At 37.2% G+C, this 12634-nt stretch overlaps 1 protein-coding gene across 3 annotated transcripts in view; it reads left to right on the top strand.

The window, feature by feature from the left end:
• LOC110164625 (protein bicaudal D homolog 2-like) overlaps positions 1-9426 on the top strand; it is a 41347-nt gene extending 31921 nt beyond the window's left edge. Inside the window, exons 10-11 of one of the 3 annotated variants that reach the window (XM_055165742.1) lie at positions 4415-4646; positions 6099-9426. In XM_055165742.1, the coding sequence (XP_055021717.1) occupies positions 4415-4646; positions 6099-6146 (280 nt within the window). In that variant the 3' untranslated portion in view covers positions 6147-9426. Of the gene's footprint in view, positions 1-4414 lie in introns of all 3 variants that reach the window. The other 2 variants (XM_055165743.1, XM_020929706.2) reach the window with 2 other exon arrangements.
• The last annotated feature ends 3208 nt before the right edge of the window (positions 9427-12634 follow it).

The raw sequence follows: 12634 nt of genomic DNA, 5'->3' as shown, positions 1-12634 counted from the left end.
GCAAAATTAATCTTTAAAATTACAGTGGCTCAAAGTGTTGCTTTGGATGAGTGGTCAGTGTCTGCCAGATAACTTCACACCAAATGAACTAAGGCCTTGCGCATACGGTAACTGTTTAAACAGGGGGTAAATTATGTTTATTTTCTTGTTTCCATATTATTACCAAGAATATGCCATGTTTATTGGAAATTTACAGTCTTCATATTAGGTTAGGGTTAGGTATTAGTATTAAATAAAGTATAATGTATTTTATTGTAGTAGTATATGATGACAGTTAATTATTATAATTTAATTAGATTCTGTTTACATCCTTTTTAAATATATGTTATTTGAAAGGTAACACAATCCTTGTATATTGTTCTTACTGTTAATATGTAGTCTCTACAGTAAACCAGGCTGCACACTGTAGGTAGACGATGCAAAACAAGTGCATTATTTTTCAAGGCTGCTGTAGGGGATGTGTGGGCCACTCACTGCCCCCCATACAAGTGTATTCTGAAATCCAATCCCTCTCTGTCAAGTGCTCTTATTCATTTCACCCCACATCCCTGCAATTCTAATCAATTAGTAACTGTATGAAAAGTCACCACTTTGAGATATGAGCGCTTCTGGCACAGTGCACCAGAACCAGGTGCACAAACATACCAGTGTAATATTAAACTACTGCTAAAGTCAATGCAGTCCTTCGTCTTACTGAGATGTCAGAATGTCATTGTAGCCTGTAGGCCCAACAGGACTTTTTTTCTTTGTGTACTGTGGCAACAATGCACTGAAATGTATTCAAAGATATTACCCAGAGCATTGGTTTTCAAATGGTGATATAAATATTGGTAGCTTTGTATGGTGGCTACTTTTATACCTCTCCTGGGTTAGTTTTTATTTATTGTTTGGTTGTTATTTATGTATTATAAAATGTATTTGATTTCAGGAATAATGCTGTGCAATTAGTCAAATTTTAATAGATAATGTTTAATTATTCTTAATCATCAATGATGCGTGGGTTATTTTAATGGCAAGATCCACAGCCAATCCAATATGGTTTGGAGTTCAGACTTACAGAAGTAGATTTCACAATTTTTATGTTAAATGGCCCAGATAAAAAAAAAAAATAATATATATATATATATATATATATATATATATATATATATATATATATATATATATATATATATATATATATATATATATATACACACACACACACATTTTTTAAAGTGCTTAAGTTGTGGTTTATTCCCAACGTAGTTGTGTTTTGTCCTCGTTTGGACTCAGTTGTGTTATTCATGGATTGATTTCATGGTTGAGTTGACATGAATACACAAACTTCTATACCAGCCCTTTAAAGATGATACTTGAACAGACACTCCTAATATTAATCCTATAATTAAGATGCAGCCCTGTGTAATTTACTCTCCATAGATGAAGATGTTGAATGCTACTCAGCTGTCAGAGCCTATGCATAAATTACACCAGTTTATAGTATTCTTGCATTGGTATGTAAATGCAGTCCCATATAGGCACTTTTAGGTCACGCAGTCTTAGAGGATAAGGGAACTCTACAAACCAAAGTTTTCCCACACTCCCTCCCCACTCCCCACTATCCTGCTTTCCTTTTTACTTTCTTTAGCTGCTTCTCGAAAAGGAGAAAAAGCTTAGTACAGAATCCTAATTTGACAAGCCTTTTATGGTAATCACCTCTCTTCTGAATTGTGGAAGAGTGGATTTGGCCTTTGAGGGCAAATGGATCTTTTTAGCTGAGAGTTTCCTTGAAATTCTCCAAGCAGAATGATCCTTGTGTATGAATTCTTGTGAGCACGTTTGCAGCTGCGGTCTCCAGAGGGACATAAACCAGAGCTGTAGCCTCCAGCATTCCCGAGACAAGCCCAGGCATGTTCCCCACTCTTGTTTACACCCACCAAACCAATTACAGTGAAAATCACATTTATTCCTGGAGCTGTATCATTAATGAATACATACATGTTTTTATAAGAAAAAGAGAATGGCACTATGTGACAAGCAGTTTTATAAGACTTCAGTTTATCTTGTAGTTTATATGATGTATGATGTGTTTTTGGATAAAGCTGTGGTCCAGTAAAGCCTTGCTTATTTTACTTCACTTGTATTGTTTCAGTGTACAACCACATGCAACCAAATTTACATTTGGGACAATAGCTGTTGAGTTGAGTTAAGGACCCAGATATGCAAATTTGCTGATACAGAGATGGTGTATGAAAATAGCATTGGTTGAATTTGAAACTGCAATAGTGCTTCTTAACATACAAATAAATAAGACTACTTAATCTGGCAATAGACAAAAGATACAATAATGTGCAGTATAACAAATTCTCAATTGACTTATCTATTGCGAGATATCTGTATATGAAAAAAAAAAAACATGTACCCTTAAATGACAATGAACTGACTTTGATTCCTATTTAGGCTACTTTTGTGTACACTGCTTGACCAGTAACTGGTTGGTCAAAATGTAAACTATCCAGAAGTGCTAATATTTAAATATGTTATATTAAATTGACATGCATTTCTGTATTCTAAACCTTTAAACCTGCCTTTCATTTAATTTGCCTTGTCTTTTGCACAGTACTGCTCACATGTAGTCATTTCCTCATATTGTTACTCAGCCTATTATTTAGAACCACCCCCCGCCTGCTTCGGTATCCTCCCCGCAATGACCAATCCGACAGCAGACGTTGAACAGCTGCACCTTATGAACGCAATGTGAATCATGTCATCATTTCTCTATCACTTCTCAAATGTCTCTGTAACAGCAAATCTGAAAGAGTCAAATGAGTGATCTAAAAAAGAGGATCTATATAGTTACCAGCCATTTGCTTGTTACCCGTATATAACATTGTGCCACCACTACCATCCACCAGTCAGAAAGCCTCCATTGTATCCCCTCCCAAGAATAGCCCCCCTTGTATTTTCCCGGGAAAACGCACAGCCTTCTTCGCTTGACAATGGCGGAGTGACTGTGCTGTCTGCTGTGGTGGTGTTGGTGGAGGCGCTATCCTTATAGGACACCCCCCATGTAGACTTAATGAAGCAGTGCTGATCTCCATTGTAAAGCTGTGTGTCTCACTGGGAATCTAACCCCAGGCTTGAAAAGGGCCCTGTTATTGTTGGTAGGCTGGTTTGGTGAAGCCAAAGTTCACACGGTATCAGACCACGTGGAGTTCAAAAGACAGCAACAACCTGGGTTTTAACTGTCATGTGACTATTAGATATATTAGCTTCATTCTACAATCCTTAGTCTTTTGTTAAAACTACAAATAGCATAATGTGTTTGTTTTACTCCAATTGTAATGCAGAGATACAACTTTAGATCCTACTTTATAGTAGATTTAATGTTTTAATTCTCACAAAACACATAGTTTCCATTTATTAAAAGTCATTCTGATGCTTCCTTGGGCTTTGAAATAGTCCTTATGCATGATGCTCTGCAGCCTGTACCGGTCAAACAGAACATTCTGCTATTTCATGGGAATTGAGTAAAATACATAATGAGACTTCAAAAGTGTAGCAGAAACTAGGAGTGACAGAGCAGTGACAGTAAACTGGTAAAAAAGACAGCAGAGAATAGAGCGATGAAGCCCCAGGTGCCTGACCCAGTTATTCTACCTGTCCATCCTCTGATGTGTTTGGCATAAGGGCAGCAGGAGACAGGTGCAAGAGCCGCACTGCAGCACAGAGTCAGCCTGCTTTTCTATTACAGGCATCACTCGTTTAAGCATGCATTAAGGCTAATGTGATGAATATGTCTTATTCCCTTTCACTACATAATGAAATCATCACAATGACAAGCTCCTGTGTCTCTGTGGGCTCTGGGAAGATTTTCTTCTGGACCTCAAAATGTGTGCTGCCAACTACAAGAGCTAGACAATTTGTCAACTTCTGTTTAAAACTGTAATTTTAAACAAATTTAGTACAGAAAGTCCATAATATTTCTAATATAATAAAATTTCTGTGTAGCTGTGAATTTTTAAGATGGAAATCAGAAATGTCAGCCCTACTGCATTATTTATCTGTTTAATTATAGAGTAGCTGAAGGTCTGGTCAACACGATGTAAGTGTACAGCACCACCTGCTGGTGGTTAATGCACGTAGTAAAAGTAGGTAAAAGGTCATGAGAGGATAAATCCTTTAGAAATCATTTATGATGGGAATGGTTTGTAAACGTTGAATCAGTGTGAATTCTGAGTACATTCTATTTCTAAATAAACAGAAAATATATTTAGTTCATTTCATATTCAGTTTAGACAAAGCAAGTACATCACACCACCAAATTAAGTTCAATGATGCCCTCTGTTGGCCAACTTCATAATAATGTTTGTTGTTGTATTTATTTTCTATCTGATGTTAGGGCCTAACACAGTTTTAATGCATGTTGCAGTTGTGATGAGTACGTGACCCAGCTGGACGAGATGCAGAGGCAGCTAGCTGCAGCAGAAGATGAGAAGAAGACCCTGAACTCTCTGCTGCGGATGGCCATCCAGCAGAAGCTGGCCCTGACACAGCGCCTGGAGGACCTGGAGTTTGACCACGAGCAGACGAGACGTGGAGGCACCGGGGGGCGCTCTAAAGCCCGCAGCAAAGCCCCTGCTGCCTCCTCCACAGGTTCACATGTAAGTCAGAGTCTGTCTTGCTCCAGCTCAGGGCGCCCTGAGCTCAACACAGCTCTACCCAGTGGCATCATAGGAGGTCCCATGGTATTCTGCAGTGAGAAGTACAAGATCTACTGCGACTGAGCGGCGCAGAGCCGCAGCGGACTGCTGTGTACAGCCTTAGTGTTACAGAGCCCCACATGCTCGCTTAGCTCCCTCTAGGGACTGCTGTGTCTTAACCAGCTGCTTGTGTGTGCTGTGTCAACCTTAGGGGAATGCCCATGTACAGTGTGCACTCGACGTCTGGACTGTAGTAGACATTTATGGCATGTGGATTGTAGGGCCCTGCTTGTACTGAGGGCATTGTGGATTTTCTGGAGTGTCTATTCTTTCCGCTGTCATAGTGCCGTACGTATAAGTTAAGGTGGCAGCTTTTGTGCTTGTCTGTTCTGATCCCCAGAGTGTACTGCCTGGTAATAGTCACACACTACACTTGAATGGGGAATATAGAGGATGTCATAGAAGGGTTCTGTGTCTGCCCTTCAGCTCGCTGTTGGCATTGGTGCTCCTTTGAAACAAGCCCCTTCCTCCTCTTTCTCTGCTGCCTCCAGGACTGACCTGTCCAGCAGCCCTCTGACGAATCAGGTCACTCTCTACAATGAAATGTTTACAGGAAATAAACAAGCAAAATATGCAATCCTCCTCCAGCTTCTTGCTCGAGGAAGACTAAATGAATATTTACATGATGTATAAAACTTTGTAAGTGGGTTGGAATTGGTTTGTTGGAATTGTTTGGGCAGAAAGGAGCACCTGTGACCATAGGTGTGTATATCAGGATCATTGTAAGCTGTGATGCTAGCACACCAATACAATAAGATATGTAGAATCGCATGGCTTTGCTGCTGAAACACTAGCTTTTAACAAAACACTTTTCTGTTGCGTGTGGTATGAGAGACATGCTACGTGCTCTGCATGGTAAAGATACTAAAGTGGTGTCTGGTAAAACACAGGAGGGCTATTCTGTACAACCCATCATGTTTGCAATGGATTCCATTCATAGCCATAAAGAGAAAGAAAAGTTTGACAAATCAAACTCCACTCCCAAACAAAGTGCACTTCAGCACAGGTGCCTCGGGTTCTACTCCGATCAAATATTGATTTACTGTGAACGTAGAAGCTACGTAGTTTGGTTCATAATAAGCTGTTTAATGTGGGATAACTCTTAAAAGAGCACAAATCAGAAGGCACCACACCTGGATATTTAAATTGGGACACTAAAGTAACAGTCCGGCAAAGTGCCTGTCAGTATAAATCTAACCCGCCTGCCCTTGTGTGTGAACTGAAGCATTTATCCACCTTCCTCCTTCTCCTCTCTATTTTTGGACCAGAGTCAATAATGTCTGTATGCTGTTGTGACTGGAAACCCTTTGCTTTTGTCAGTGGCCACTTTTTTACCAACTTCTTTCTTTGTAGATGGTTAGCCGCTGGCTTCCTCCACATCACCACTCACCCTTTAACTAAAGTATATTTGTCAGGTAACATCCTCCATCTGTGTGTTCTGCCTGTATGTACATGAATGAGTGGCCCTCTTGTGTATTATATTTTTATCTTTATCACAAATAGAGGGCCAGTCATGATTTATTTTAAATGTGTGTGACGTGTATGAAGACTAAATGACGTACTCTTTCTAGTTCTTACAATTTTTCATAAAAGCTTTAACCCTTTGCGAGCTAGCATTACGCAAATATGAAAATATGTGGGGCTTGTGTTTATTACCCTCTCTGTGGAAAATAGACATGCTAGCTTTATGATGCTAAAAGCAGGGTTGAAGAAAGACAGTCCTGCCAGATTTGTACCTACTAAAGAAAACGTGCTATGTTATCATAATGCAACCAATTAAGAATCTTGCAGGATCTTATATCGTCTTCTCTACAGTATAAATAGAGAAACTATCATCAGCCCTGCTTATGTGTGCGTGTATATGTTTAGCACACAGCATGGAGACTAAGCAGTTATGGGAAAAAAACTAAAAGGAGGTTAGTCACTCCTGCATTTAAGATATTGTGTTTCTATCAGTTTGCGCTGATTGAGAAGAGATTTGAAGAGTAGAGAAAGGAAAACTACTCGTGTGGTTAAGAGGAGATGTGAGAAATAAGCTAGACATACTGGCAGTCCGCTCCAGATGTCTGAAAAGGTGGAGAAATGAGTCCAGTGTTTCCAAAGAAAGAAACTTCTGGACATTTTTTTTTTTCTAAGGAGGAAAAATACTGGTCTAGTGATTGACCAGAGGACATTGATTCAAATTAGTCCCTCCCCTTCTCCTTGTACTCTCCTTAGGTTGTAGGCAGTAGGTAGGTAGACTCTATAGATTTGTTGTTAGAAATATACCCAAATCCCTTAAGCACAGGAGTCTGAATTAAGCTCCATCTAGTTTGTAATCAATGTCTGGATTTTTTTTCGGGTGTCAACAGAAAGGCTCCTCCTACCTCTGCATGCAGGCTCCGCCCATTCCACATAATTTTCATATGTCATGTTTTTGTTTTGTTTTTTGTTTTTAAAGCCTGCATGGTATATATGTGTCTATTGACTCACATGACATTTGAGAAACCCCCATTACCACTAGCTTTACATTGGTTTGAAATACTACTGAGTTACTGGCTTCCTAACGTAATGACTTGGACTAACACTAGCTGTTTATTTGGAGTGTCTTTGGAGTTGTTTGGAGTTAACAGCTAACCAAAAATACAAATGCTGATTTTTTTTTATATTTTTTTTTTCTCCGTTTTGCAGTAATTACATGGTAGCCCTGTGTGGATGATGAAGTACCAGCACAAGGTTCATTCTTCATTTGAAATTGGGCTCGCCAAAAGATGCTAAAGCCTGTTTGGACTATAAATAAACAAAAACATTTTATTTACACTGATTGGAAAATGTATGCTGCTATTGGAAGTCAAAATGCCACGACTTTTTCAATTGGCCAATGACAACCCCCAATGCGAAGCCAGAGGTCATGGGGGTAATTTCTTAATGTCTAAACACTAACATGTTTCGTGTTATTTTTGTTTTTATTTTATTATTTTAATTTTTAATATGTGCACTTTCATCATAGAGGATTATAACTATTATTAACCTATAGGAAAGTGTGGTAGAACTATGGTTTGTGGATTACTTAAAATAGCTTATATAATAGGAAAATGAGTTGAATTCCTGAAATTTAAATTGCTACAGTTGTCACAAACCATGGTCAAACCACCAGATTTTATTCATTCGCAAAATTATGTTACATTAATGTTATGTCTTTCTTTTATGTTTGTTCTACTGCCATATTCTATACAAAAATCCAGGGTGATCAAATTCTGGGGTTTTTCATGTATTTATTATTCCTAGAGGAATAGCTCAAACTAATGAAACTTGACAACGCTCTGTTTCCAAAAAGGTAAGTTGTGCTTTGGGAAATCTTCTGTGATGTGATACACTTTTCCTTTGCTTCTTACCAAAAGGGCGTTCCACTGAAAAAACAGGATCACTGACTTCTAGAATTCTCTGCAAATGCAAAAATTAAAGATTCCAAATTGGAATTGTTTCATTCTCTCTTCGTTTTTTATTGTGCCAAATCTTGGTACACCGTGGGTCGAGACTAACTCAGAAAGAAAACAAGCTGTCGGACGTAGTTGGTTATGAGTGCTGTTTTTGTTTAGCTCTTCGTTTCTGACCAGTAGTGCCTTTCATTGTTTCAAGGGAGAATTTTAGACAAAGTATTTTATGTTTGTTTTTTATAGACTAAAGCGTTTCAAAATGACTGTGAGCAGCAATAAATGCAAAAGACGGGGAATTTCCGCCCTTTTTCTGCATGTGCGAGATGATAGTTTTAAAATGAGCTCAATAAAAGTGACGTTGCATTGAATTCTACAGGTCAGTGATCCACATATTTAAATCAGGGGTATTAAAGAAAAGGTTGTTTTTTATCAAACTGCGGGAAACATAAGAAGTCCCTTTGGCCTCCTGTGATGTTGAACAAAAGCCCCCAGCATCTATAACGTGCTGGGGAATGATCAGTGTGTATTAATGGAAACATATCTAGCTTTGTTTGGTGAAGGTAATGTGATATCAATAGTATTGTTGAAAAATGTGCAGAAAGCGCATTTTAACTTTTTTTTTTTCATTTATTTTTTATTAAATCTTTTTACATCATCTTTTGAGCGTTTTCAGTAAACAGAAAACAGAATACGCATCAACAAGCTTGATTAGTGCCATTCTAGCCAATGCTTGCTTGTTGACGCACACATATAAAGTTACCAATATGGAAAGAAGTGAAAAGTCAAAGTGCAATTTTTACCAATGTTTTACATGAAATAAGTTTTCTGTTTGCTGGAAGCTATAGCATTGTGATAATGAATTAGCTGTGCAAACTTTCATATTGTGTTCTCAGTATTGATCCATACAGAAACATCTTTATATGAAATTCACCTGTATGTTGGTATTTATTTGAATTTGTCATGCAGTACTGTATTATCTATTATGTGCATTATGATTAGTGGCATAATGTTCCAAGCTAAATGTCATATGCATGTGTCTCCAGTCATGGGACCTTTACACAGAAGAAGCAAAACAAACATGGCCGATGTTTAGGATATATATAAGAAAAAAAAAAGTTTTGTATTGAGAAAAAAAAAAAAAAAACAGTTTGCTCTATTTGTATTACTGCTGAAGATATCCTGAGAAAGTGTTTGTTTTAGAGAGGTGGTGCTGTGTAAGGGTAGTCATACTGGCTAAAATCAATAAAAGTAAGACAAAACAACTATTTCTGTGTCCAAGTGTCTTTTATTTATACATTCATCTCATAAAGCTGTAAAGGTCAACCAGGACAAGTATGGTGGGCTGTTGTTGGATCGGGGGGGGGACTTCCAATCTAACCATATATGGCCACAGGAAGTGATCAGATTTCATACAATGCTTCACAGTCCAGCTATTTTTACAGACAGGATGAAATCAATGGCACTTTTCCCTCTCCTCCCATCTGTTTCTTCTATAGAAATCCTGAGGGAATGTAATGAGGTGAACGTACCTTGTTACTGTTGAGATTCTTATTTAAACATAGCAAAGTATATAATTCACCTGTACAGTGATGGGAATTTTTAGATAGATAGTTCTGATGGATGTGGACAGTTGAAACAAATGAAATACAGAGAAAGAGCTACATATCTGCAGAATTGTATAAAAACGTTATAAAATGTATGTTTAATTTTCATTCCCTAAGATTGCATCTATTTATTAAAATTAAATGCAGCAGTAGAAGTGTGTTTTCTATTTATTTTTACACTTTTTGTTCAGGTACAAATTTTGATTATAATCTTAAGAAGTACTTATTTCCTCCACCCCTGCACTTTTCACTCTAGTGACTCAGGGTGTGTTTGTTTTGACCTCCTGAACAGCCCTGCTTCCTGTAGGGCCTCTAGAGATGTGGAGATCAAGCCTTTTACTCAATTAGTGGGTGAGCAATGTTGATTTACGCTGTATTATGGACAGAACAATAGGGCTATCTTTAGAAATCACTGCAAATGGGCCATTATGAGATGCTTGATTGGTGTAAACAAGTGCATAAAACATGGTTTTGTGTGCCGTTTGGGAGGAAACAAAACATTTATAGCATCAATCCCAAAAATGCAGCTCAAGACAACTTAAAATGAAAAACATGATGTCATTGTTGACCAAGCAGTTTTCTATAATATACATGGTAACATGTTTGAATAAGCTAACACTTGAATCATGTAGAAAAAGTGCACATGACAATTTGCACAGAGGTTCAGTATATATTGAACTTATTCTCTGCTGGAGTTCAAGGGTGACAGAGGCATACCCTGAAACTATAGGCCACTGGGTTCATGCGTGTTAAAATAAATATATCCTGTGTAAATTGCTGCATGGTTTAGAAAATCATAAATCTGTTAGTTACTGTGTAATGAGTTAAAGCAATAATAAAGCACATGCCTATCAAAATATTTTTCCCTCTTTTGACGACAAAAATACAGTTATCATAGTCTGTTGTTGATCATCTTAGAAGTCACAGTTGCATTTCAAGGTCTCCTAAAATGTCATTCATATTTTATTCCAATTGAACCCCAAACTATCTAACATCTGTTCCTCCCTTTAAGCCTGAAATCAATCACATTAACGGCTGTGTAATGTGGCACTGATTCAGTACAGTGAAAAAGTCCTGCAGCCTCTCACCATATGGCAGCTGAGCCAGTGTGAACAGAGGAGTACAGGGCTCACACACTGTCCAAATATGGCTATATTATTTATTTATTTATTTATTTATTTTGCTGACTAAACAACTTTGCCATCAGTTAATTTTCTGTGAAATAAGTCCTATTTTAAAAGACACTAAGTGAACGTCCATGATCAAATTGGCAATTATAATAAGTCTTTAAATTCAGTGGTGGAAAGCAATGAAATAAATGTAGTAAAGTACTGTACTTAAGAACTGAAAGTAAAAGTATTTTTATTATTGTCTGAAACCTGCTGAAAAGACTTATTTTTAACACATTCATAATTCAAACAAAACTATACAAATAAAAACTGCAAAACAAATCTTTATCAAAATCACTACATTTGAAACCTAATGAGACCTCAAAATCTGCATGAAATACTTTTACTTTTTACTCTTTAAGTCTGTTATAAAACAGGTACCTTGATACTTTAACTTTTTTAGAGTAAAATTTTTTTTATATATTTTTTTTTCATGTGATACTTTTACTTGAGTATTTTTTCCTCCAGTATCAGTACTTCTACTTAAGTAACACAATTGATTACTTGTATCTTTTTTATGGCCCACATCACTTTCTAAACCACATTCACATATATGACTTGTATGTGGAAATACTAAATGCAGCCCTATTATCTAAACCAGGCAGCTACAGTAACCAGTGAATAAAAGAAATGAATGTCAAAGCTCGAGTGAATAATGAGAGCTAACCACTGACAAATGGTGACATCAGCTCACAACAGTGGCTTTATTGTGGATGCCAGTCTTCTGTTACATCCTGCCCCCTCCACTGCCCTGGCACGGGGTATATGGGTCAGTGGGTTCTGGTTTCTGGCTTTACTTCTCGGCTCTATTAATATGCAGGTGTTGAGATAATAGTCACAGTCAATGGGATTTCAAACGGCTCTACAGCTGTTTCACATTTAAGCCCTTGCAGTATCGCGTTTCACCACCGGAGGTCCCCATAGCACAGCTGTTGGTGACTGGAGTCAGTCTTGACCTCAGAAGTCAGGCGAAGCTTAAGTGCATTAACAAAGAGGTTTGTGTATGAGGAGGTGCCGACATGTGATGGATCCACAGGAGATATCTATTGGCCAGCTGCTTAAAGCACTCCATAAATGCCATCTGATTTAAAAATTTTCAAGACAAAGCTATAAAGTGCAATCTCTGTAGGCAATAATACTAAGAAATATACTTAGACAAGCCTTATTGTTCCACAAGTGAAATCACAATGTATATGCACAAGTGGAATAATAAGATAAAAAATATTTAAAATAAAAGTTAATACAAAATATAAAAGGAGAAAATAACTTAGTCACTTTGACAAGACATAAGGTGATCCATGACATAAGCAAATACAACTATATTACTGTATTAAAAGAAGACAAAAGATTTACTGTGGCTAACCTTCAAAGAAAAACAAAGATACAGGCTTTCATGTGTTAGATAAAAAGAGGACAATCACTGACTTGCTTATTTTGAGGTTTTCTTACACAATATAGATAATAACAAATACAAGTTACAACAAATCAAACACCTTTATAAAAAAAAAAAACTCATAAAATTAATTTTGAATTAGAAATAATTATTTATTCAGCACTGGAATGAATGAAAAAAATGTACAGTATATAATCAGAATGAGTATTACTATGGACCCTAGCACAACAATATGCAATAGGGCCGACGATTTACAATGGCTATACCATTCAGAGAAAAAGTAAAACAAAGTTGTTTATGTTCGTTT

Source organism: Boleophthalmus pectinirostris, unplaced genomic scaffold (genome assembly GCF_026225935.1).
Source record: "Boleophthalmus pectinirostris isolate CB_2022bp ecotype Guang Dong unplaced genomic scaffold, ASM2622593v1 HiC_scaffold_8, whole genome shotgun sequence".
In the NCBI taxonomy this organism is placed as follows: Eukaryota; Metazoa; Chordata; class Actinopteri; order Gobiiformes; family Gobiidae; genus Boleophthalmus; species Boleophthalmus pectinirostris.
Note: the sequence above shows the minus strand (reverse complement) of the source record. Positions and strands in the feature narration are given on the sequence as shown.